The sequence below is a fragment of the Ciconia boyciana genome, chromosome 5, assembly GCF_034638445.1.
Source record: "Ciconia boyciana chromosome 5, ASM3463844v1, whole genome shotgun sequence".
Lineage (NCBI taxonomy): Eukaryota > Metazoa > Chordata > Aves > Ciconiiformes > Ciconiidae > Ciconia > Ciconia boyciana.
In genome coordinates, this window is record NC_132938.1 from 7,205,356 (window position 1) to 7,232,772 (window position 27,417).

General features: G+C 46.4%; 1 protein-coding gene across 18 annotated transcripts in view; it reads left to right on the forward strand.

Annotated features, from left to right (window-relative positions):
- Positions 1–27,417, forward strand: part of ST3GAL5 (ST3 beta-galactoside alpha-2,3-sialyltransferase 5) — a 77,363-nt gene that overhangs the window by 23,573 nt on the left and 26,373 nt on the right. For 2 of the 18 annotated variants that reach the window (XM_072861947.1, XM_072861941.1), the window contains exon 7: positions 352–3,506. The exons of the other annotated variants lie outside the window; for them this stretch is intronic. In XM_072861947.1, coding sequence (XP_072718048.1) covers positions 352–615 — 264 coding nt within the window. In that variant the 3' untranslated portion in view covers positions 616–3,506. Of the gene's footprint in view, positions 1–351; positions 3,507–27,417 lie in introns of those variants that run through there. 18 annotated transcript variants of the gene reach the window in all.

Sequence of the window (27,417 nt, forward strand, 5' to 3'; positions counted from 1 at the left end):
AGGAGTCATTTAAGTGTTTGGAGTGAGGGTTCACTTGTGGTTTAACTACATAGTAATAGGGCATCTTGTCTTCACAGGAAAAGATTTAGAGTTGACAGCCAAAAGTCTTGTTACAGGCAAATACTCAAGTTGTATTAGTATTTGGCCCTGAAGTTTTTAGTTTTACTTGATCATTTAATTTATTTTTAGTTTTAGTTGTAATTGATTTTAGTTTTAATTGATTGTTTAATTTACTTCAGTTTTAAGTGAGGGGAGGGAATAGACAAAGCCTTTAAATTTTGTAAAATGTTTATAAAGCTGGCAAAGGAGAATATATTTGAATTCAGCAGGCTTCTTTTTCCCCCTTCTTAGAATGTACCTACAATTGGGGTCACAGCAGTTGTTCTGGCCACACATTTATGTGATGAAGTAAGCTTAGCAGGATTTGGATATGACCTCGATCAGCCCAGCACACCTTTGCACTATTACAACAACCTCTGCATGGCTGCCATGAACGGACAAACTATGCACAATGTGACAAGCGAAACAAAATTCCTGCAAAAACTGATCAAAGAAAAAGTTGTCAAAGACCTCACTGGTGGGATACATTGTGAATTCTGTGTCAAAGACAGCTAGTGATTGAAGTGTGGCATGGCTTGGATTTGTTACATTTCCAGAGGTTCAGCTGGAACAACCTTTTCACTGTCTTAAGTAGTTCTTTAAAGTGTGTATAGAATGGACATGGAATCTCAGCTGCCTTTTTTAATGTCAAGTTCAGTTTGTTGGACTTTTAAATTTATTTTGATGTCAGATTTTACTTTGCACATTTTTGTGGATAACTATGTAAATACAACTTGGAGTTGAAAGAGATCCATTTAAAATATTTAATGTTTTAAGTTGTCTGAAGAAAAGCAGAGTTTTTCTTTTCAGATGTATATGGTGCGCACAAGACTAGCCTGAGTTGTCTAACAGCATACAAGAGTTATTTTCCACTGAACTACTGTCTTTGTTGATCCAATTCTTCGTGTATGACTCCTTTTCATGTATACCATGAAAAGAAAGGCGTATGCTTCTCAAGTCTTTCATTTCCTGCAACTTGAGCGTTGTGTTTCCCCCTCAAATATTTATATTCTTTTGTTTTTGTACTAATTTTTTCTTGGGGGTGGAGGAGGAATGTGGGAGTGGAGGTAAAGGAAAAGGAACTGTTGTGGCAACAACTGAATAGTAAGTACTTTGGCATTCATGATTGATATTAAAATCATTGATGCATTAATATATTGGGTTAGAATCCTGCTTTATGATGAGGCATGTTTGGGCCCAGGGCATACTGTAAGAGGATTTAGTCAGTAGGAGACTTTCATCTGAATCAGATCTTTTGTCATTTCCATTCCTTAGTACCCAGATAAATGTTTCAAACTAGTTGATTTGCAGCAGAGTTCAGCTACCCCAATTAAGAAAGTGGCATTAATACAAAATCTGCTCCCCCCCCCTTTTTTTTTAGTGGCTTGAGAATTGCTGGTTCTATAAGACACTGGTTTGTATAAATCTTCCATTTAGCAATAATAGAATCTATGACTAGGCTAAAATTTCCATTGGTTTACTTTATGATCCTTTACTAATTAATTACAGATACTGTAACCGTAATAGTTTACAATTATGATAACCGTTATGAACTCTAGTGTTGACTGGTTAACTGAAGGGAGGGGTAGAGTTGTTGGTTTTCCCAGATCAGCTTTTAAGTCAGAAGTTGAGTGAGTGTGTATAAGTTAAGAAGAAAATCACTTTGAGAAAGTAGTATGATCTAGTAGCAAGCTAGATAACTGCTGAAAGCAGCATACTTTAAAAAAAAAAGATATAAATATATGTTCTTGTGACTGGAAGTCAGTGCATTGCAAAGAAACTGGACTGTGCAGATCTGCAACCCGGCTTCGGTGTTCATTTTCATTTTGTTACTAGCAGAGTATGACTGTGTGTGCACTGAGTAGTGTTGTTACTCAATCTACAGTATATGATAAATGCTTTCTTTGGACATGAAAGCTTGTTTGCAAATTGATCCAAGGTTGGCCTAGAAACGTTATTCATAGTCATGGACTCTCCACATGGTGAACATTCCCACTTGTTTGGTTTTTTTTGTTGTTGTGGGCTGACATATGAATGTAGTTGTTTTAAATTTTCAAAATACTAACGTGGGAAAGCAAGATTAGGGTGGTTGGGGTTTTTTATTTTGGTGGTGTTCCCCCCCCGCCCCCGGAGAGAAGTCCTAATGAATGATAATGTTAGAATGCAGGAGCAGCAGACTGATCTTATACTATCATTATACTAAATGGTATTTAGTATAATGATACTAAATGGCCATTATAGTAAAAGGCAATAAAATGACATCAGATCACAAATGTAACTCTGAAGAAAGTTGGGGACCTCATCTTTTGTAAGTCGCATGTACCTACATGTCCTTGAAAGCCAGTGGTGGATGGTGAGCAAATTTGAAAATGAGATTCTTGTCTCTGGCACTGTTTGTGTTTATAGCAATAATATTAATCTAACTTCTCCTCCTCTGTGAAACACATTAATTTTTGTACTAGCAATAAATTTCTAGTGTATGTTTTTCTTGTAAGTATAACAATTATATTGTTTAATTTAAAAATATTTCATGTGTGAAGAGTTTTATACAGATAGTCTTTTAGTTAATATATTAAAATGTGCTAATTATTTTATCCTGGTATTTAAACTGGAAGCAAAGTACCTTAATTTCATTTGGTATTAGCGAAATTTTGGAAGATTGCAGAACATGTGTGTTGGGAGGACATCCTGAATACACCGAAAGTAGGTGTTTCAGAGCACTTGGTCCCTCACCAGTTTGCTTTACTCAGTAACTTAAAAATAATCAGTTGATTAATGTAAATGCCAATAGCTTTTTAGAGATGCTGTATTTACTGTCAAATTCTCAAATTATGTTGATGTAGGATTAGATTGTTTTCCCACCAGTTTTACGGCTTGTGATAAAACATTGTTCTCCGTGGTAGTGTATACTGCATTGAATACGCCAGCACAGACTCAACCATCCGTGAAATGGCAGCAAAGTTCAGGTTGCAAAAAGCAATAAACTGATGAAACCACTTTCTACTTATGTATTTGTCTCAGAGTTTGCAATTTGTTCTGCCTCCTTTATTAAGGTCTTACTGGTCCAATTGAAAGTCTTGATGCCATCCCAGGCACTCAAGAAGAGGGGAGTTAGTGGCCGATGAGAACTCTTTCTCCTTTCATTTATGCCTTTTTATGACTTGTCAGCAGAGTTATATCTGTCTGGCGCCTGGAAGAGAGAATCCATCTCAACACTGACTAATGTGGATGAGAATATTTCAGACTGGGTTATAGCACTGGCCTTAAATTCAAGGGTGTGTCTCCTTCAGTGGTGGAGACAGACTGTAGCTTCTGGGGTGTGCTTCAGTCTTGCTGGAGGTGAGATAAGAACAAAAGCTCTGTGTGTCTCCATGCTGCTGTGTCCCCCATGTTACGCTTTGCAAAGAATCTGCATCATCCCTTGTAGATATGCCTTAATGGTGTTTTTTTAAAAAGTCAACAAAGAATTTGGGAGCTATGATAAAGCCATTGTGTTCCACATCAGAATTTCTCTTTAACTCTCCTTTCTGTGTAGGAGCTATCACAGTTATGACGTGTCTGACCTGTTCTGATGCTGAATTTTTTTCATGGCTCCTGTGCAGGGAACATAGCTTCAACTTTGTCCTACCTTGAATTTAGAGTCGTCGTTAAGTACTTGCATTGTCTGTTATGCCTCAGTCTTTCAGGTGAGATAAATAGAAATTCTCTGTTAGGACTGAATAATTCTGAAACTGTTTTGAAGATTTAAATAATTTGTGAAGCTTTTTTTTTATTCTTTCAATATGTTCAGATTTGTATGGCCACTTAGGGAATAGCAAAAGAGGTGAACGGCATGTTTATTTTGGCTAGATCGAATTTGTTCAAACAAATGGAAACTTTGAATTGTCAAGTGTGACTTTGTGGTGCTGTTTTTCAAGTGTTTATAGGAGTCCTGCACCCAGCTGGTTTATCTTTAACTGGAGACAAACTGATGTCGCCTTGGGAAAGTACCATGGGTAAGGTTACAATGTATTTCTTATGATGCCATGAACGTGTGCCAAAGTTGCAGGAGAAGACATATAGAGCTGCTTGGCTGCAGAGTGGGAAAGTGCCAAAAGAGGTGGCTGCAGACCACGGTCAGTGACTGGTTGACATTGGAACTGGATATTCAGCACGTAGGGTCGTCTGTTTTGATGCTGATAAGGAACTGAAGAGCAGTTCAGCCTCTTCAGCAGATGGATGTGTGCTGATAGCTTCAGTGCTTGTGCTGCCGTTGGAACTCCAGCAGGAGGTGGGAGGGGATCGGAGGAGGCAGCGGTGTAGTATGAGTGTGATCTCTTTGCCTGTTGCCAAGGGCAGATGAAGGAAGAGCTCATGTACCTCTATTAAGACTAGCACTGATACGATCCTGTGACTTCCTTCCTCCAGCCTGCCAGCAGCAAGGTTTTATACAAATACTTGATTTTTACCAGCACCTGGATCTTGCTCTCTGAAATTTCTGTTGCCTCGGAAGGCTCTTGCCTTTCCTAATTTCAAACGTACCTACAGTGATGGTATTCCACATAGCTCTCTTATTATTAAATAAATCCAGGATGTACATGCTGACAAACCAACATTCATTGCCATCATCTAAAATGAAGGGTCTTTGTTTCCCGGGAAAGAACAACCTTGCCTGTGTGTTATAAACAAAAAGCCCAGCAAAATCCTGCCTGTTGGGGCTGAGATAATGACCAACTCCATCAAAACTGGAGAATATGATGATATTTAAAAATGCTACTGCTGAAAAGCTAGGCGCTGTTGAAGAAACCATTGCCTGAAGTGACATATGACCGGATTCAAATATAAATTAAAGGATGAAGGGGTGTGAAGAGGGACAGCTGAGCCCTGCTGTGAAATGCAACCCCTTTTGTTCTGCAGCCACTTAACTCCAGAAATGTTTACCCTCTTGCAGCAGCACAGGTCTTGACCTGAAAGTTCTGGAGGCCATGGGAGTTATGTTTGTAGACAAATGTAGTGTGCTGGTTTTGGCTGGGATAGAGTTAATTTTCTTCATAGCAGCTAGTATGGGGCTGTGTTTTGGATTTGTGCTGAAAACAGTGTTGATAACACAGGGATGTTTCCGTTACTGCTGAGCAGTGCTTACACAGAGTCAAGGCCTTTCCTCCTCCTCACCCCACCCCACCCCACCAGTGAGTAGGCTGGGGGTGCACAGGAAGCTGGGAGGGGACACGGCTGGGACAGCTGACCCCAACTGACCAAACGGATATTCCATACCATAGGACATCATGCTCAGCACTTGAAGCTGGGGAAGAAGAAGGAAGGGGGGGATGTTGAGAGTTATGGCGTTTGTCTTCCCAAGTAACCGTACATGTGATGGAGCCCTGCTTTCCTGGAGATGGCTGAACACCTGCCTGCCCATGGGAAGGAGTGAATGAATTCCTTGCTTTGCTTTGCTTGTGTGTGCAGCTTTTGCTTTACCTGTTAAACTGTCTTTATCTCAACCCACGAGTTTTCTCACTTTTACTCTTCTGATTCTCTCCCCATCCCACCATGGGGGAGTGAGTGAGCGGCTGTGTGGGGCTTAGTTGCTGGCTGGGGTTAAACCATGACATGTAGGTACGTTCTGGTCGCAACAGGTTTGAGCAGTTTGGCATCAGCCTTGCCCCATGTCTCAAGGTGTTGGAAGGTAGGCGACCCACTCCTCGAGTCCCTGAGGGGCTTGGTCACACCACACCTAAAACTCTCCGTATGTCTCATCGCCTTTCAGAGGCACACAAAAAGTGCTTTTCTTGCTACAGGCAGTGTCTCCTGTGTTCTCTGCTTCTGTGGCTATTTTCTTTATTTTCCCTAAAACAACCCTGTGAGCAGGGACTGAAGCACCCACCCATGTGCCCACCGGTGGTGTGAATCACGAACTTGAGTATCTAGTGTCTGCATTTCAGCATGTCCCCAGCCGAAGGGGGGATGTATCGCAAGGTGAGCGCTCTTACTGTTTGACCAAAACCTGCCACATTTCATACGTATATAATCCTCCCCACCGTTCCTGGGAAGGAGCCACAGTGGCTCATAGCTCTGTGCTGGTCTGTGTGTTGCTGGGGACGGACCTGTACATCGCCATGAGGGAATCCGTCTGCTCAAGCTCAACCTTTATTCCTTGCTCCTCTCTGTATAAAGCCTATTGCACCTGTGTGCTAAAAGCAACAAGACTCTTAATTAAAAAGAATACAGGAACATGCCTTCCTTGAAGCATGACAAGGGATCTTTTGGTGGGGACCTGGTATGTGTTCCTCACGAGCTGGAGTTCAAGCTTCATCACATGTGACTGACACTCACAAGGTCATGACACCATCAGTGACAGCTCTGATGGTCAAGGTAGGAGGCAGGCATTAAATCAACTGTGCTATGACAACTTCAGGGGTTTATATTGATATGCAAGGCCAGGAATTACCAGGACTGGGTTTTCAGGCGGGGGAGTGGAATGGCAGGGCCCATAGATTTTTGTTAATCTCTTCAGCTACTTGCCTGTTTCAGCTGATTTACCCTTTTCTTCTTGCCCAAGTACTTGTGCATCACCTCCCTGTGGTTTAACAAAAAAACCCTGTGATTGAATCTTGATGGAAATTCTTGTACCTGTTAACACTTGCATTTTCCAGCCTGTGAACTGGAATTAGAGCTGCTCACGCTTGGAGGGTTGAGCAGGGCTGAACGTAGGTGGTTTACCTCCCTTTGGGGTCATCTGCCTGGTCATTCGTTTTCATAGCCTGCCTCTCGTGCTTGGGCCAAAAGCAACTTGTTTCCAAGCTCCTACGTATGCCTTTGAGGAGAACAAAGCCTTCTTGTTCAGTGCAGCCACGCCTGCTCCCTCCTTGTGGGCAGCGAGGAGCCCTGGCCTTTGGAAAGAGGCGCTTCCAGTTGCACGGGATGGCTTTGGCACTGCTTGGGCACTGGAGCTGCTCGTTGGAAGGGGCTGCCAAGGGTCAACAGGAACATGATGAGTGAATCGCAGAAAAACAAACTTTTTTTTTTTCCATCTTTCTGACAAAGGAAAACTAGAAATACAAGCAGGTGCTGCAGTGCTAAGCATTGCACCCTTCCTTCTCAGCGGTCTTTGCTTTACTGCTGTAGCGAAAACAATTATTCTGTAGCTCAAGGAAGTCTTGAGCCCCAAGCTTGGGCCTTTAGTATGTAAGCCAGTCCTGAGAGGGAAGCAGAAACAAGGTTCCCTGCAGATTTCTCCCTTTCTCCAGCCTGTTTCTACCTGATCTCAGCTTAAAGCAGCACATTTTGCACAGGCTGGAGTTATCCCCCAACCACCTCAGGCTAAGTTAGAGGATGAGAGGATGTGAGGACCTGGTGGAGCTGATAGAGAAGCTGTGAAGGAGTTTTTTCCTCTGCAAGAGCTGGATTGTTGCTCATCATTTTTTCCCTTGTATCCCTTTTAGTTCTGCCTCCTTTGTTTTGGGCCATCAATATGTTTTGGTTTTTTTATGCTGTTTTACTCAGTTCTCTTCCTCTGTGCTGCGCTGGGCTGTGGTGTCTCTGGCTGCTTCTTGAGGCTGACCAGCTGGAGAAGTTCAGGTGGAAACGGTTTGTGTCCAAGTGATGCAAAGGCATTTGCTGCAGGGTTAAGAGGCTGCAGCAAAAAAAACATGAGAAAAGGACTTGGGGAAATGAGGGATATGGTGGGGAGGAGGTTTGGGACAAGCAGGCCTGGAGGGGAATGAGACTAGGACTTTGGCGGTGGGCTGGAGAAGGCAGGAATATACATGCATCTTGTTTGAAATATCCAAGTGCAGCCTTAGGAATGCCTCTGCAGCAGGAGAGCAGTTGCCAGGATTGACCCTCTTAAGCACCGTGTGCCTGGGCCTTTCATGCTGCTGTAACATAAATGACCACGAAATACCTCAGCAAAAATTTTTGGCCAACTTCTCCTTTCCCCTGAGGAGAGCAGATGCTCATGAGAAGCAGTTGGTGTTGGCATTGCCAATGGCAGTCAGGGCTTGGCCTTGCTGTACCTGCAGGAAAAGATCAGGACATAGGTCCGGGGCAGTTTTATGAGCCCTCTGTGCTGCTCTGTCGGAGAAAGATGTTTGCAGGTTATTGTAGTTGGTTGTATCATGCCTTTTTTATGCCAAATCTTCAAAAAGAAAGAAGGGTTGGTTTGTTCTAGCAGTTGAGTATCGAGATTACTGTGAGCATTTTCAGTTTTATGGCTGGTGGAGAGGTCTGCGGTTCTTTTTAAGCAAGTCCTTTCCTGTTCATAGAGGCAGTTAATCAGGACAGATCACGGCTTAGCTCAAAACCCCATGGGATTTTCCTCTGTGTGGTCACGAGGGTCTGAAGCCTGTCACCGTTTCTCCTGTCTGGTTTTATCAGGCTTGATTTCTAAGCCTACTTTTCCTCCCAGATGGGCTGTTCCTCGTGTCACCAGCTAGCAGTTTGTGCCGGCTTGTCCCAGGGTCTGGTCGCTGCTCAGAAGTGGATAGATGAATGCCACTTTGTAGCTCTGCAGCTCCGGGAGGCACTTGGGGGTATCCTGGGCTGGAACCTCCTGCTGCAAAGGGACAGTCCCAGCCGTTGCCTATGACGGCTCACACTCAGGCTGCATTAGAAATGTCAATGATTTTCGATACCTGGATACCAAAAGAGACGTCCCCATGCCCGACAGCAGATCTGGAGGTTCACAGATAAGAGATGCTGAATTTTACACGGTGGTATAAAAGCAAATGCGGTGAAGTGGTCCATGAAAGCAGCGCCAAGGAGGGCTCCCTATGTTCAGTAAATGCAGATTGGGCTTTTCTTCCAGCTGAGCCTCAGGAAGGCATCTCACATTTGCAGAAGGACTGGAAATGAGAAGCGGGCATGTAGCCCCATCTAGTGCTTTGGCCTGAATCATGCTGCTTAGCCGTGATGTGCACAGGCTGTGGCCGAGGTTCTCCTCCAGCTGCGATGCACCATTCTGAAGGATCAAACCAGGAAAAATCCTTAACCACTAATGCAACACGTGTGGGCTGGGTGCTGGAAGGTAAGCCTGAAGTGAAGGCCATGGGAATGAACTGTTTTCCTTGCTCAGCACACAAATGGAGCTCAAGATAAGGACTTTTATCCCATGGCTGAGTATTAAATACAGTCAGCTCTTGGGCCAGCCACAGTGCAGCAAAGGATGCAACCCAAGGTGGCAAATATCAACCTACACCCAGGCCTGGCACTCTCCAAGAGGAGCCAAGTGGTTTTTTAAATCAGATAATGTTTTCTTGGATTGTAAATTCAGTTTCTTTCATCTGTGTGGGCATGGACATAGCAAAACCTGCATATAATAATATTTCTAAATTCCTTTTCCTCAAAGTCTCCATCGATGGTGCTGGACCAAGGTGGGGGTATCTGAGAGCTGCTAAAGGACCTGGGTGTCCGACTCTGCACCTGTGTGTTCCTTGCCTGGGACAAATCGGCCTAAACTGGGCATCCAAAGAGCAGCTGGGAGCAGAGGGTAGGTGCAAGATGGGTTGTAGAGCTCTTAGGTAGGAGGGGTGTAAAGTGACAACCAAGGCATGTAATAATGGGGCTTTCTCCCCGTCTTGTAGCGGGTTTGTGTGTGATGTTTGGTAGCTCATGTGGTGATAAGCCCATTTCTCTACAGAAATGTTTCTGAGGGTGGTGGCTCTTGGTGTGGAGCATGTTCTCACAGCAAGCAAGGTGCGGACCAAGGGCACAGCTGTAGCAAGCCATCTGAAGAGGTGGGACATGCTACATGGGTTGGAGGGAGGAGAGCTGATGTCCCCATTCCTACTCACTGTGTCCCCACTCTGTGCCCCCACAGACACAGGTATGTGTCTTCTGAGCAGAGCATCACACTCTACTTTAGTGCTGGTGGCACTCAGGTGGTCAGAATACAGCACCAGTCCTGGATCTACTGCCCGCACCTGGAGAAAAATAATTGTGGGTCTTCACACTCTGCACAGAGCTATTCAGGTTTGTCCCTCCTTTATTTTTGTTCCTCTGGTGTTTGCAGGGAGAATAGGTGGGAGAGACCAGTTAGTGATTTGAGATGTTTGTATTTTACTCCCCCCCTAATGTTTAAGAGCATTTGGGAAAAGGGAATTTTTCCTATTCCCTCAGCCCAGTCCAGCATCCTGAGGCCTGGAAGGGGCAGGCTGGGGAGTGTTTGCAGGTTGCATGGACAGGGAAAGTCACTGCTCAGCTATGACACTGCTGCTCTGTGCACCAGCAGTGCAGAAGGAGAAGCTCTCTTTGTGTTTGAGGTTGGTGAAGACCAAGTGTGGAGCTCGCCTGCCAGGGTAGAAACTCATCAGACCTCTTCGGAACAGTCCAAAAAATACCACTGCCTTTACCAGAAACCCTGACCCTCTGAGGGTCCAACACAGTATTTTGGAGATAAGTCAAGGTCTCTGCCACCTCCTGCCCTGACCCTGCTTTGTGCTGCTTCTGAAGAACCACCTCATGGTCTTGATTGGCCAGATCTGATGGTCCTTACCCACATGTGGAGGAGTCTCCTTGCTTCCCTCCATAAGCTCAAGCCTCTCCCGTGCTCTGGGAACCGTGGCGTTAGGCACTGAGTCACGGAGCAGCAGAGATGCTGTGGTGCTGAGCTGCCTCCCTACCACCTTGCAGGGCCTTTTGGAAGGCAGATGCCCCAGGTGCAGCCCAGCACAGGGCCCTTCCCCGGGCTCAGAAATGAGCTCTCCTTTGTACGCAGCGCAATTGGCTCTTGGCTCAGTGGTTGCACCCATGAGCCCTGCAGAAATGACCTCAAAAGGGGTCTCAGCCCTTTGGCTGCCAACCTGGAGCCCTGGCTATGGCTGGAGGCAGAACCATGGGCTGCCCAGATGATCTGTTCTCTGAGGATTCACGAAGCACTGGGGTTTGGTATCATTTGAAGGAATCTCCCCTTTATTTTATTCCCTTTCAGCATGAGAAAGTGGAAGAAGGCACTTGAGACAGAGGTTTTATGATGCATCTTCATTTCTCTGGATGTGGGAGTGCATGGGCAGGATTACTGATGCCTCCTGCTGCAGCCTCCATGGACATACAGGCTGTTGCTCACAATTCCCAGACGTTTGTATGCAGCAGGAATCTTCTGGATCTGAGGAAAGCTGAGATTTGTCTGCATGGGAAAGTCTGCGCAGCCATAATGGACGGGACAACGGTGATGCGTGTAAAAACTTCAGCTGCCCTGGCTTTAACCCAGGACACCGGGAATTGTGCTCAAGTTTGTTCCTTGCTTTGAAGCATGTAATTGATGAGCTAGAGCTCATTTGATGGTGGCTAATGTTGCAGCTCATCTCAGTGCTGATGCCTCTCTGTGTGAGATGGTTTCAGCAGACTGCTTATGCTACAGGCAAATGGGGAGGGGATCAGGACTGAGCCCTGGGAACAGTCTGAGCCCATGAGTTTGTTGTGATGAGTCAGTCTTGATCTGTCACGGATGCGTCTCCTGTGTTGGGTACTCACAGTGAGTGCTGTTCAAGAGAAGACTTGAGATCAATAGTGTTTCCTGGTTCTCTGCTGTGAAGTTGCCACAGAGGTCATTGTCCTGGTTTCAGCTGGGATAGAATTAATTTTCTTCCTAGTAGCTGGTATAGTGCTGTGGTTTGGATTTAGTATGGGAATAATGTGATAACACACTGATGTTTTAGCTGTTGCTGAGTGGTGTTTACACTGGCCAAGGACTTTGCAGCTTCCCATGCTCTGCCAGGTGCACAAGGAGCTGGGAGGGGGCACAGCCAAACCGCCCAAAGGGCTATTCCATACCATATGGCGTCATGCTCAGTATAGAAACTGGGGGGAGTTGGCCGGGGGGCAGCGATCGCTGCTCAGAAACTGCCTGGGCATCGGTCCACAGGTGGTGAGCAATTGCATTCTGCATCACTGGTTTTGTACATTCTTTTATCATTATTATTGATAATAATAATTTTCTCTTCCTCTGCTGTCCTATTAAACTGTCTTTATCTCAACCCACGGGTTTTACTTTTTTCCCCCCGATTCTCTCCCCCATGCCCCCGGGAGAGGCGGGGAGGGTGAGCGAGCGGCTGCGTGGTGCTTAGTTGCCGACCGGGGTTAAACCACAACAGTCATTTAGGACCTCATCCAAAGCCCACTAAAATGCAGAGGCTCACTGACTTCAAAAGGCTTTGGACCAAGTCTGCAAGGAGCTGACTCTACAGAGCAGTAAAATACTCCCAAAGCATGGTGGCTCCATGCAGGTGTAGTGCCACAGGAGGGAGGCTATCATGCAGAAACCAGGTGGTTACATGACTTTTGAGGGGGTACCTTCTCGCTCGTTAGGGATTCATTAGCACCAAGGTGAAGGTGCTGGGTGTTTGCCTGCTGAATTCACCCAAACCCTTCTGTGTTGGGTAGCACAGGGAGACTCCAAGATGGTCTTTTCAGGCACGTGAAGGTACAGGCAGTAGCTGCCTGTGCTCTGGTTGAGAAAACCTTCCCGTTTTCCTTTTTTATTTTCAGTCCTAGCTCTTTGCGTTCAGAAATGTGGAGCACAAATTTAAGGAAAACTGTATGTGGGAGGAAAACTATTTTATGATTCTGTGAAAAGCAAGACTTCTGCCAGCCTGAATGACATGTGCATATACTCTAGAGATCTTGTTGTATAGAGGTTTGTGGAAGGGAACAGTCTCCGGCTCTAGAGGGAGCGTTGCTACGTATGTTGCGTGTTGCTCCATTTCCCAGGGAGCTGGACTAATGCATGGAGGTCTGTCCAGCCTGGCTTAGTCCTCTATGCCACTAGAGAGACTTGGAGGACAACAAAAATCCTGAGACCTCCGAAAACATGGGCTGGCCAGGATGCATGAGCAAACAGAGACCAACTAGTCCAGAGAAGACGATGGAAAGGGTCAGTGACAGAGAGATTCCCTTCTTCCCTCTGCATCATCCCAGGGAAGGGACAAGCTGTAACGGACACAAATAGCATCCTGGGAGGTTTAGGTTCAGCAAGAAGATTTTTCTAACATGAGATTAGAGAAGCGTTGGCATGGATTGTGCCGGGAGGTCTTCCAGCACTGGAAAGTTTGAAGACTTCATTGGATGAGCTCCAGCCAGGACTGTTTCAGCTGTAGCTGATCCCACCGTGGGCAGGGGATGGATTTAGCTGCCCCGGAGGGAGGAAGGGAGTGTTCTTTCCAGCTTCTCTCTTTTTGCCCTTTCAGCTCGATGCGTGATATTAGACACTGATGCTGGGGTTGCGGTTACTCACCCTTCCTCCTGAAGCATTTTTAGCTCTACTTCTAGGGCATGTTGTGAAAAAGTAAAGCCCAGCCATAAAAGTGGGGACAGACTCTCCCCTGTAGCTAAAGTCGATGCTGGGGGCAGAGGGGAGGGAATTGCAAGCCCTTGATTCGGAAAGAGCTGTGTGTTGAACCCCACCATGGCCAAAATTAGAGCATCTCTTGGACTGATTTAAAATTTACAATCCTGGAAAAATCACCTTATCAGCTTGCAGAAGCTGTTATTTAGTTGGAGATGCGTCTTCACGTATGTTTGAGCACCGGCGCTTGGACTTATATGTCTTCTTGAGCAGTGATTGGGAATGTCAGCTTAGGAGAGGAGATCTGTGGACAAAAGAGGTTCCACATTGTGCAGAAATAAAGAGGAGGCTCAAAAACTGCAGGAAACCTGCTCTCTGCATTTCCCTTCAGTCTCTCTCTCCTTCTGTGAAAATAATGTGTGAAACCTGGAGAAGCCAGCTGGAGCTGAGGGATGCAATGGACCCTGACACTGTAAAACACTTCCCTGCTAAATCCTGCCTGCAGCCTGTCCAGGGAGGATTTGCTCCGTGGCTCATTGCACTCTCAGCTGCCCTTTTGCTTCAGCTGCTCCTCGCACCTGCAGCGGCGGTGGCAACAGGAGGGGCTCCCATGTGCAACCTGCAGCACAGATGAGGTGCGGTGACGTGGGGGGGGATATGTTTTGGTCTGTATACAACATATACATCATTGCACATGAAGCCACTGACGCGAGATGGGGGTGGGTTTTTGCAGGCACAAATCTGCGTAGAGCTGGGAGCTGCATTGATTGATGCCACAGCAGGGTGTGAGCTCACCCATTGATATCAACTGCAGCCATTTCTGCTATGTCTGATGTCCCTAGAGAATCTTTTCCTTGTGTTTGAAGGACCTCAGCTTTTTCTCTATGTCCTGGTTTTGGCTGGGATAGAGTTAATTTTCTTCCTAGTAGCTGGTATAGTGCTGTGGTTTGGATTTAGGATGAGAATAATGTGATAACACACTGATGTTTTAGTTGTTGCTAAGTACTGCTTACACTGGTCAAGGACTTTTCAGGTTCCCATGCTCTGCCAGGCGCACAAGAAGCTGGGAGGGGGCACAGCCAGGACAGCTGACGCAAACCGCCCAAAGGGCTATTCCATACCGTATGGCGTCATGCTCAGTATAGAAACTGGGGGGAGTTGGCTGGGGGGCAGCGATTGCTGCTTGGGGACGGGCTGGGCATCGGTCGGCGGGTGGTGAGCAGTTGCATCACTTTTTTTTGTTTGTTTTTCCCTGTGTTTTGTTCTCTCTCTCTCCCTCTCTTGTTGTTTTCCTTTTCATTACAATTTATTATTATTATTATTATAATATTATGTTTCAGTTATTAAACTGTTCTTATCTCAGCCCATGAGTTTTCTTACTTTTGCTCTTCCGATTCGCTCCCCCACCCCACCGGGGGGGAGGGTCAGTGAGCAGCTGGGTGGGGCTTAGTTGCCGACTGAAGCTAAACCATGACACTCTACTCCAAGTTTTTTTTATCACTCTGTTATTTCCACTTTTATTATGGGAGAGGAGGAGAGAGGAAAAACATAATTGGTTAAAACACTGGCCTGGAAAACTCAAGTGTTTTTCCCAAGCTCTGCTTATCTCTGACTGTCGGGCCAATCCTTGTCTATAAAGGGATTGTACGCATACCACTCCTGTTCTTGTTTTGGGACACACTTGCAAGCGTGACCCCGTATTATTTGTTCTTGGCGTATGTGCTTGCCCATAGCTAGTCTTGCGAGCTTGTGACTGTTATTAGGGGATGTAGCCTGTCCCTCATCTAGCATGCGTGACAGTCAAGTCTCCTCTCCTGGACTGGTTTGCTTGCTGCTGGTGATGGCCGCGGTGGGTTATGGTAATGCAATGACATGTTTTGGGCCCTTGCTCCAGCTGACATTGCTTGGAGGTCTCATCCTTTTTAACCCTAAGCTGATTCCTGAGCATATGTGGGCCAGACAGGGAGAATCCCACCACTCTCCTTCCAAACAGCGCTTCCCAGATCAGAGCTTTGCTGTCATTTCTCTCTGCAGTACACAAAAGACAGAGTTGCCATAAAATGATCACACCTGGTAGTACAACAACCTCCTGATGCACCTGTGAAGAGATCCTGATGTTCGACCCAGCAGCTGGCAATCATCAACATGCAGAGCTCCAAATAAAATACATTCCTGTGCGGCTTTCGATCCTTTGACAGAGATGTTTCCCTGTGTAAAGCTGCCATGAAAAGTGTAAGCCAAGAACATATCATTTCTTAACTAGCGGTGCTAGGAATACTGCTGCAAAATGCAGGAATGAAGCAAATACACCTGTAGCGGTTTTATTCTGGCTCTGACTTTTCTTCCCATCTGCACTAGCTGTTAGATGAGAACTAAATGATGCTCAATTCATCATCTCATCAAAGGGCTGCATGAAAGAAAGGAATAGGAACATCACAGGAGGTGTAACGTGCTGTCCATGGCACATGGTTCCCCCTGCTAACAGCTGCTGAAACCCGAAGCCTGCGGTATTGCCCAAAGCCTGCAATTATGCCTTGTGTTACCAGCTCCCTGGAAAGACAGAGGACACGTAGGTGTTTTCTTATACAGAAACAAGGGGGCAACTGGGTGTTGAGGCCCCTCATCCAGCATACGCATATGGACGTCACTCTGGGGGGATCTGCAAGTCCAGCAGTGGGTTCCCATAGGAGAATCATGGAATACTCCAACTGCCTATGGAGAGCACGAGGGGAAGTTTTAAACTGATGGATCATTTAGCAGGTCAAATTTTGGTTTTGCGTGATCTCTGTGAGCCGTTTAGGTCAGGTCCCAATTTCAATATGAGAAGACTTTGCTTTTTGCTGATGTGCCTTCAGGCAGGCATGCCCGCAGCAGGCAGGCAGGGCAGGTAAGAGGGGATGTGGCTGCCATTCGGCGCGTTGCCTCCACTGTAGCCTGCATCTAGCTTTCACTTTGTTCTTGAACAAGTTGTTGGTACATTGAATGACAAGTATTTTCCCCCTTTTTCTTTCTTTTTTCAATAGGTTTACTGAAGAAATAAAGATTACGCAGTGTGACCTCTGCCCGTTGGTCCCCCAGGTAGCTCATGGCCAATTTTAAATAAACTTTACATATGGGGAGAGTTGCAAAAAGTATTACAAATTCATAAACAATGTAAAAATCTGTGCTTAGGTAGGGGAGGAAAAAGGTAGGTCATTTCCCACTCTGTTTTGGCCAGCCAGCTCTGGCTGCGATACTTGGTGGGAATCCAGGCTTGCTTAATCCTGCTGCTCACAGACCTTCTAACTTTGGCTTTTGCAGGTACAATTTTAGGGGTGACTTTAGGGATGCAGAAGCACAATCCATGGCTTTTTTCAGTTCGCTTGGAAAGCTGATGCTTGAAATTACAACAGGGAGTCTTTGCAAGTAGGAGTTTCATCCTCACCGGAGGGAACTGATGGATCTGATGGCTTCCTTGCTAGCAATGAGCAGGGAATCACCTTAGGGTCAGGAAACACAGCCCAGCCTCATCACCAGGTTGGGCTGGAAGGGGATGGAAGGACGACGCTCACCTTCTGTTGTCTTGCATGTTGTGTTTGCTCCGCCGCAGAAGTGATCGGATGCTCTGCTGTGCTCTCGCTGCTGTGATTATACAACTTGTGCTGCTGCTCCTCCAAAGCCCTTTCAAAAAGGCAGTCCTGCTGACATTGTGCTCTCCTTGAAGTGCCTCGCTTGCTGTTGGCTCTGTTTTTCTTCCAGCAGACAAAGCTTGAGGGATATAAATCAAAAGGGACAAGTGGAGTGTATGAAACAGGCTACTTCAGCGTTCATATTGGGGGAACCTCATAAAGTCCTTCGCAGCAGCCAGGAGATTCCAGGTTTGGCCGCAAGACTGTGGTCCATAAAAGTTGCTGGGATAGTTCTTGTGCTTTCCCCCCTGAGAGAGAGGAAACCTTTTTCTCTGTCTCATTTGCTGCTTCTACCGATGCCAGATTTCCCTGTGCGAATGTGTTTCTTTTCCTTCATACCCTCAGACAGAATTTCCATTGATCGCTGCCCAACTCTGTGGCCTTTAGATCCTGGAGCTCAGCGCTGAAATAGCCTCCTTCAAAATGAAAAGGAGGGATGAGGAGCTAAAAAGTGGTGGGTTTCACTTCTTTATCAATTACAGTGCTTCCTAGGCTATGTGGTTAGAGAAGTGCAGAGCTCAGGAAAAATCCAGGCTGGGGACCTGGCCTCAGCATCAAGGATTTCCTTTCTGAGATGAGCTAACTGTTGCTGTGCTCTCCAAAGTAAGGATCTCCCACTGTTTTATGTGATTGTATTGTTATTATTTATGTCACACACCTCATTCAAGGGACATCTGAACACGGTTTTCTCATGGAAAGTGCAATCATTTTCTGGAACATGTTGCTGCGGAGTATTGCTGAATCCAGACACTTAGCAAAATTCAAAAGGAGGTCAGATATTTGTATGGATCACGACACTAGTCCAGACCTGGAAGGGATTATGCTAACAAATTTTAGAGCAGATCTGCATAGTGCTTTCAGGCCTTAGCTGCTCTCTAGTGCTTAGAGCTTAGGAGGAGACCCTCATGGTCACGAGATTCCCAAATATCTGCCTCCCTGATGTCTTCTTGTACCTTCCCATCACCGTGTGCTGGAGAAAGCATGGCTCTGATCCATATTTTCTTGCTGTGGCTGTCTACTTGCAGTGTGTGTAGACTAGCTGAAGGATCATAAGCAAGATGGTCCCAACAAATGTCATGCTTGTCCCAACTCTCAGAGTGAAGGAGAAGCCAGCACTGGCAGGGAGACCTGGGGTTGCAAACCTGCCTCCAGCCCCATGCTGGATGCTGGGATTATGTGGGGTATCTTCTCATGTCATTTGGGAGGCCATTCTCATTCTCTTCTCCCTAACCTGTATTATGGGGCTAAGAAAGGCGTGTGTGAGGGTCCGAAGCCCTCCTGAACAAGGAGCAGAATAAGGCACCTGTGTGGGGCTTGAGGTTTCCCACCCCACAAGGCAGGTCAGTGACAACTACCTTTGACGGCCACCATGTTATTTTGGCCCCCTGTCACTAGCTGTGCTCCTCACAGTCCCTGGTACAAATAAAGCCACTGCAGGGAACAGGAGGAGTCTGCAGACAAGACAGGCGATGGATGAGAGTACAGCTCCCAGCTGCCGTCCTCTGCCTGGGTGCTGGGGTGATCGCTTTGCCCTGGGGAGAGGGGAGGTGGTGTTTGGTACCTAAACAAGCAGGCATGGAGTGAAACACTACTGAGCCTGTAGTCCTTCTCCAGCAGGGCCTTGTGTTGCATATGAATCCGTCTGTCCACACATCCATCCATCCATCCATGGCAGAATTAGAGATGGCTGTGGTGGGAGTATTTAGAAGACTGGCACATCAGGCTGGTTTTGAACTGTAGAACTAAACTTTGCTAAATTCTGAACAGTCTTCTTGCTGATGGTCAGTTCTTCCACTGTGTTCATCAGCATCACTGCATATACAAGACTCAGTCTCCAGCGATCCTATATATACTAGCTGTAAAAACGCACAACCCACAGACGCTGTGCAGTGAGCGCTGGTGGCTGCAGTCTCAGTGGCTCTTGGTCACCCAGATCAAGGTGACCAGGCTTGAGAGAGCAAGTCAGAACCAAACTGCTTATTTTCTTTTTTTCTCTATTCTTCCTCACTTATGCCTGATGTTTTTATGCTACTGCCCAATCCCAAAAAGGGAAGGGGGGTGCTGGTGGTGTGTTCCTCTGCTTCTGATACCGCTTACCTTGTTTTCTTTGTCTTGCCAGCTATCCTCCTTGTGTACTGGGGCGATGCTCTGCCTTTTTGCAGCCCCTTGTGTTTATCTTGGCCTCCCTCTGGCAACTTTTGTTACCGGGATGCCTCCTAAGCGTGCCTACACCATCTCTGTCTGCCTTATTGGTGATCACGGTGCTGACATACATATGCAAAGTTGTGTCTGGCTATGCCATCGGTGTTACAAAGCACTCGCGTGCTCTTGCTAGCTACACTATTTTAGTAAGCTTATACTGGGTTCAAGGCAAGTTAATACTAATTTTACACTGGTCAGTGTGTTTATAATTTATGGATGTCATAGGTGTCTGCATTGGCTAGGCGGGCTCTCATGCGTGGGTGCATCGGCATCGCAGCATCGCTCACTGCTCCGGTTTAGGTTTCATCTTCTCCGCGTGGTGCGGCAGGGAGCTAAAGTTTGCCTGAAAGCGGGTGCAGGTTTGCATCGTCACCTCTCCGTCCTCAGCATCGCTGCCGGACACTCATGCCACTTGTGTCCCGGGCCTGTGTGACCGCGCCGGACATGCGGGGTCCCAAAGCCGCCATGCTCCCCGGCAGAGGGCAGTGACAGACAGACAGATGGATGCACAACGTACGCCAAGAGCTATTTTGCTCTTCTCTGAGGCCCTTTAGCCAGAGATCTCGAGCCAGTTAAGCTATAGCATAAGCCGCATACTTAACTGCTTTGCTGGATGAGGCCAGGCTGCTCAGAAGCTGGCAGGATCAAGGCTCGGTCTCTCGTTTCCCCAGCTGATGAGGATAGTGCCTGTGGCTCCGGCCCATAAAACCTGAGCTCGGTGTGGGTCTTTGGCAGGACGGGGGTGGGTTAAAGAGGTCCCTGCAGGATGCTAATTCTTGCACAATTCTTAGGGAGGATTTCTCTTTGGCACAATTTATTTTGAGTGAGTGTTTCAGGGTGGGTTGGGGGGGAACACAGATGAAATCTCATATTCTGACCATAGATTTTTGCCTGAACAAGTACACGGAGAGCAGATTGCAGATGGAGACCTTGGGAAGTGATGCCAGGAGAAAACTACCACCTTAAAATGTGCATGAAGGTAATAATATCTTTTTTCTTTGGCTAGCCACATCCTCCTCCTCCCTTTCATTTCGTTGCTGGTCACAGACCCCCTGGCTCAAAGTGTCACACTCAGACACCAATGCACACAAACAAAACCTGCATGTTTTTTGCACTGACCCACTGATCAGTGAAATTTGAAGCAGGAGAGCTCAAATAAAACATTCAATATTAGCCTATTAAAAATCCAAGAGGGTCTTTCTATAAATTGACTGTCTCCCAGTTTGCCCCAAATAGGGCAGCAATCTCCCTATACTGTGCTTGTTCTTGTGAGGTCTCAAAAGCCACGCAGCAACAGGCCTGGTTAGCATTTAGATGGAAGACCTCCAAAAGCTTTGGGTTGTTGAGAAACAAGTATTGGAGGTTCAGTAAGTGGCATTTTCCTCTCTTGAGTCAGTGTTGAACAGGCGCCTATTCCAGCAGCAGCAGATGTCATTCTTCAGCGCTGTCATTCTGGCACCCAAGAGCTCTACAAAGTTAAAACCCATCTTGTCAACATCAGATGCACTGAGATACACTGGGTGCCTGCTGAAGAGGAAGAGACACATGCACAGGACATGGTTCTGCCACCCATCACGGTGTCCAGCGATTCAAGTTTTGAGCAAAAATGATCATATTTTTAATACAGCAAGGGTCAGGTTAGGTGATGCTACAGGAAGAAGTTTTTGAAGGAGGGATTCAGATCTCCCTGTGCTTCTCTCTTTTGCTTGATAGCATCAAGCTGACAGTAGCTGTTCCTGACCCTTTCCTCCAAGGGCTGCTAGATAGCAGTCTCACTCCTCTCACAGTGCCCATTGCTCTTGCATATATATCACTTGCTGTCTTCTGAAAGCAGAACATCTGTCCAGTCTATGTTTCCTCCAGACTCTTCCTTGTGGGCAACATTACTGCTAATTTACACTTGATGATTCAGAGCAGAAGATGGAGAAGATGAGGATGTTCTCCTTAATCAGGAGCAGGAGAAACTGCACCTGGAGAGTTTCTTTGCTTGCGAAGCTGGATGTCTGGATGGGGACAAGCTCCATAAGCAAAGCAGAGTAAAATTCTGGCAAATAAGACTCTTTCTTTTGCCTCACTCTCCTGAATGTTTCCAGTGACACCCTGAAAGTCACCAGAAGCTGCAGACAAATTCAAAACTGGTTGCACATAGAATATGGAGCAGGGGAAGGTTTTTGTGTTAGAGCAAAGCGGCCATATAATGTGGATCTTTTTTTTCTTCCTGTGGTCCTGTGCCATCATAAGGGTCTACAGCTGCAAGATGTCTATGTGATGGCTCTGGGCAGGGTGACATACAGGCAGAAGACATCCTGCACAAGGCAGGCATGGAGTTGGGTAACTTTCTCAGAAATAAATAAAGCAGAGGAGAGGGTGGTTCTTGCACTTCCCACAGGGCTGGGAACAGCCTGGCCTCCGTGGCCTGATCCTAACCTCTCCATGACTCCAAATGGTGCATGGGCTTACATGGTGGGGGACAGAAATTACATCCACCAGCGTGTTCGCCTGCAGAGGCTTTCCAGCGGTGAGGACTTAACCAGTGACTGCCGACGCTTCTGCGGGGGTACCATTACAGTCCGTTTCCACAGGCTATTTTGGGGTTTTTCTACCTCGGGGAGAAATAAGAAGCCCAATAATAGATTTTCCCTGATTTCATCCTCAGACTGATGTGGGTGGAAAGGCTGTAGTGATTACTAAGGACACAGTGGAGGTTTTTTGGGGTTCCTAGAAATTCAGCGTGGGTGCCTTGAGCTGGGGCTGTTTTGTTTTAAAGGCGAATGTGAGCTGTTGGACCTGGCACTGTGGGATGCTGACACCACCTGGCAGAAGGGTTGCGCTCAGATCAGGACAACTGTATGTCTTTAATTTTGAGCTGGAGGAGGAGAACTATGCTGAGTCCTGGGTCAGTGACAATGAAGTCTGGACTCCAGATGTGCAAAGCCTGGCAGGGCGAGACGGGAAGGCTGTTTAGAGAAGAACATTTTGGAAGTCTGGGGGAGTGCACAGTGGGATACTAGATCTCAAATTAAATCTTCAGCCAAAAAGGGAGGAATCTAGCAGCAGTTTTATCAGGCTGGGCTACTGCAGGAATTGCTTCAGCTGCAGGCCAGGAGTGTTGCTGAGAAATTGGCTGCTGCAGCAGCCTTATCTGATGGGTCAAGGGAACGGCTTCCAGATTTTGCAAAGTGGTTCATCTAAACGTGGGGTGATGGCGTAATGAGCTAGCTTGGGATTGCTGGGTGAACTTTTGAAGGTGCCTAGTGTCAAGTGGTGCTTTTGACTGAAGGTTGTGCGTGTCTGGAAGAAGTATTGCAGAGACAGCAGGGATGCATCACTGCCGAAAAGCTGCAGAGCTTCTGTTGGTTTTGAAAGCTTAACTATCGTGATTGACTTACCCCCATGGATGGCAAATGGGAAGGAGGTTTTGAGGCAAATGATGCTCCTTGGATGCAAAATTTCATGCTTAAGTGTCAGTTAGTCACATTGTCAGCTCCTCAGATACAAGTGTGAGATGGCTGCGGGTCGCTGGAGCAGCAGGCAGCATCTCCTGCCGCAAGCTTGCCTCCGTGCATGGCCCCGTCCGCTCCTGTTGCTCTTGGCAGGTGTCCCGTACCTCCCATGACACGAGTTGTCACGGCCGCTCTGCTTTGTACTGATGAGGGATCCATTTCCAGAGCAAAACCCAAGCGTTTGACAGCACCATGACTGTCTTTGTGCGTGGTGTGAGAAATGAGCAATGCCAAAATGTGTCTTCAGTCTTTTGAAAGGGCTGTGGCTCTCTATACTCATGCTGTTCTTCAGTTTGATGTGCATTGCATGGTAAGAATTATGCTTATCTTCAAATTGGGTATTTAAATATCTTATTGTAAGGAAAAGTCTTAAAACAGAAGGAAAAAACAGTGCTACAGGGAGAGGTGGTGCCCACAAACAGGCAGGTAGGCACCTTGCTAGTGGGAACCATGGTCCCTACCAATGTCAGGCATCTCCAAGAGCAAGCAGCAGCTGTGCATATTTTAGGGATGTGAATTTTGAGTTAAGAGTTGAAAGTTCATGCTATGCGTCTTTTAGGTGCTCAATATCTTTGGTAGATGCAGGCTGCTGGAGGAGATGTGCCCTTGAAAAGCTCAAGAGGGAGAGAGTAGCTTGTAAAAAGCTTTACCGCTTTGGTGGTAAACTGGAGGTTTCAGCTTAGGTTCACCCACTAACTCAGGTCCTTAATTTTGAAGTGGCATCTTGTCTAAGTTCCCTCTGAAGTCAATAGAGAGAGATGAGTTGCCCTAGACCTAGAGTTGAATCGTCTTCACAGGCTATAAAGAAAACACAGGGCAGTGAGACATCTTATTAAAAATATGGTTTTGGATAGGATAGGATGGGACAGGATGAATGGATAGGATGAATTCAGGCCCCAGTCCTTAGCACTCTGGGTTGAGATCTGAAATGTTTTGACTCGCAGAAAGCCCCATATGCACCGGCTTTTACCGATTTCTCTTCCAAGATTGCCTCATTAATATTACTCATCCCTGCAGACTTTGGTGTGGCCCAGAATCCCATTTCACAAGGTGTTACACCAACACAGCCTGCTGCCATCCTGCTCCTGAGCGATGATTGAAGAGCCCCTGTGAGCCTTGTAAAAGTTTGGTTTCGCTGTTATAAATCGCTGACGTCAGCGATGATAAACCCTGACCGAAGCTCCAACTCTAGGATCTCCGATGCAGACCCGAGGAGGGGATCCCATGTTGGACCCAGCTCTCACATCCACCTCCCTCCTCCGATGCCCTAGTCCTATGCTCTAGCTGACTGTAGAAGATCTAACAAATGTAGGAGTGGTTTTTAAAGCAGTTTCCTAATGAGAAGCACATGTCTGCTGCATGGGATGCTGCATGACCAGAGAACCGTGACCGTGCACCACAGGACCACGATGGACCATCTCAGCTCCGCCCTGGGAGCACCTCCTTCTATTCAAAGCCATTGTAGCCTGCTAGGGAGCTCCCCGGAGAGCCTCGGGAGAGGGTTTTCAAGAGTGGGTGTTTGCGAGGACCTTCCCATCAGCAGGTGTGGGGCAAACGGCCAGATGACAACTCAGAGCACAGCAGGGAATGGGGCAAGCCCTTACAAGGGAATGTACAGTATGCCGGGCACACACAGGCAGCGTCCATCAGCAAGTACAGTAGCAGCCTGGAATAGTTTGGCTGGGTAGCCCTGCATGAGGGAACGGTCCTGAAATAGGTTGATAGTCTTGATGTTATTTTTGTTGCGCTGGAAACCACAGCCCTGGCATCCTGTGTGGCTGCTGGCTCCCAGGTGGCTGAGCTGTGGTGGGTGCCCCTCTGCATCCCAACACAGGAGGCAAAGAAGCCACCTTTCAGTGGGCGGAGGAGGGTGTTTTGGAGGGAAATGGTGAAAGATTTGTAAAAATGAGCTTGCAATGCTCTGGAATGGAGAAATATGAGCATGGTATGGGAAGCCAGTAGCCTATGATGCTGAGGACCAGAGACTGAGGAGAGGGGCCCGTGGAGGGATCACTCCTCCCTTCTTGCACTGCTTCATCATGTGGATGGCGGTCAGAGCTCTGTTGCTGCAACAAACTTTGTCTCAATGGTCTATGCAACACAATAGATGCTTCTGTCAGAGCTACCATCTTGAAATCAATCCCAAATTGTAAAATATCTCCAGAAGTGACAGTCTCCACTGGGAACTGAACAGTGGTCAACCAAATTCCCAGTTCAGTCAAAGGCTGGCCCAAAAGAAACCCTAGGGTTGTAGCCTTAAACCACTTAGGGCCATGGAGTTTATGAGGTCTGTAGAAACTTTCTGACCTCAGTGATTCATTTTTAGACAAAATCTGTGCTTTTCATATCTCGGCATGAGGCAAACTTTAGCAGGAAAATAGTTGAATGCTCAAAAGCAAATTTTGCAGAAAAAAAGGTGTTAAGCCTAAAATTTCATATAGGAAAGTTGGGAGGAAAGCTGTGCCAAGCTTCACTTATGAAGCTAACTCTGACTTATTGGGTCCTTAAAATAAGCGGCCACTTTTACAAGGCGATGACGATTTCCAGATTGCACGTTCCTGCCTGCTTTGAGTGGGGGTGAAATGGGCTAACTTGCTGTCATTTGGTTTCAAGGTGGATCCCTTTTTCTTACTGCATCTGAAAGATAAGCAAAGCAAGGAAATTGAGGTTGAAATTTAGGGACTTGTGAGTCTTCATGTAGCTCCCAAGAGTTATGCTTGAAGACACAGCAGATATATCTACTGAGGTCCCTGCACAGTGACAGTGAAGTGATGCATGATCATAGAGGAGAAATATCTCCAGAAATAGAAGCACATTTAGCTGCAGCATGTGTCCCTCCTATGCTTCTTTATGGGGTACAAAAAGCATGAAGGGATCACCTCCTTTACTCCTTTTTGAGGCTGTTAGGCAGAGCTGGGGCTCATTATCCTCTGTGGGAGGGTGTGGAGGGAGGGATGTTCTTCGGGTACATAGGAGATGTTCCCATGCAAGAATATTTAAGCATCTCATGTTCTTGTGGCTCCCTGGTGAGTAAGGGGAGGCTGTTCCTGTGTTATAACAGGGAACTGAAAAATGAATCTTTCAGACAAATACAGAGAGAGGAGGGGGCTGCAGGGAATTCATAGGTTTCACAAATTCCCATCTGTGAATTCCCCATCTACTGCTCTTGGAGTGAAATGTCATGCCTCATTTATTCTTGTCACTGTTGTGAGCTGCTGTGAACACTTGAATTAAGCTATACCTTGTTAAAACACCATCAATACGGGCACAAGAAGAAACATTATTCATGGGTTTGTCCTGGTCCTCAAAGAGTTGCATTCCTACCTTTGCAACCAGGATCCAGGTTTCTCTTGCAACTTCTCATCCTCCTTAGGAAGGACAAAATCCCTCCCGTGGCCCTTCCAATGAACTTTCCACCTGGAAACCCTGAAGCTGTGACTTCATTTAGAGCCTGAAGGGGCCAGCTCTGGATTGTGTCAGGCAGGATGTCCTGGGACTTGAGGTCTTGAGGAGAAGTGATGGATAGAAAAAAAAAAGGAATAAAATGCCATTTTTCTTTCATTTCCCAAAGGCCTCCTTAACACCATTTCATTTCGAAACAAAAATGTGCAAGAGCCGTGTGTTGGAATGGGAAGATGGTCTCAATTCACAAGTGTGGGGTTAGCTCCTGGGCTCGTGCTAAGCTCCTTCAGGGCATGCAGTGAGGGGGCAAATGTCTCTGGGCAATGCAGAATGGAGAAGACTTTCAAACGTCCCCTGCCTTCATCTCCCTTGGGAAGAGTGGGAGCATGTTCCTGAAGTCTGCAAACCAAGTGCATCTGAGGTGAAAGTGTTTTTGGAGTAAATATTAAGCTTGTAATACATGGGCTATTGCATGGTTGATTATTGCACAGCTGCAAGAGTGCATTTCTCTCCGTTGTTAAAGTGAATTAAATTCAGTTGTTTTCCTCTAGAAGCACTTGTAGATGTGGTGGAGCCTTTTGTGGTTCTCTGGGAATCAGGAGAGTTACATGAAACGGCTCCTCTCCTTATAATCTCCCATCCAACCTCTCTTAAACCTGATATAATTGCTCACATTTTCAGAGTCTCCGATCGTCAGAAAGATTCTAAAAATACTTGAAGACAGTGGGCCAGAAGAGCTTGTGGGGTTTTATGTAAGCTGATTCTGTGCCTGCGAGAACAGCCATTGATTTTTATTGAAAAAATATATGCAAGAAGTGCTATGCTTGGTAACAACATTCCCAGGATTGAACCTAAATGTAGGGAGGAATTGAGAGCTATATATGAATTATAAGTTTAGTAATTAGGCCTTTCACCTACCCATCTGCCCTGAATTGGCTTTCTATATGTATTTTTTTAAAAACAATCGGATTAAAATATCCCTAGTGAACTTTGTCTGTTAAATATGAAGTATATAGGGAACATATGATATGGGGTGTGGTAGGAAGGGTTTACTGGCTCTCATTTGGGATGACTGGGATAATATAGCCTGAGTAAAATAGATGTGAAAGATAATGTAGCCTAGAAGTGTTTATGGGAAGAATCTGAGTTACAGTACCTGAGTTACCTAAACTATACTCAGGTTATCTCAGGGATGTCAGGCAACCCGTCTATCATATACATGTAATCTTCTCAAAAGTCTGATCTTATAATGGGGGCTGGCTTTTGGCAAATCTCCAGCTGCTAA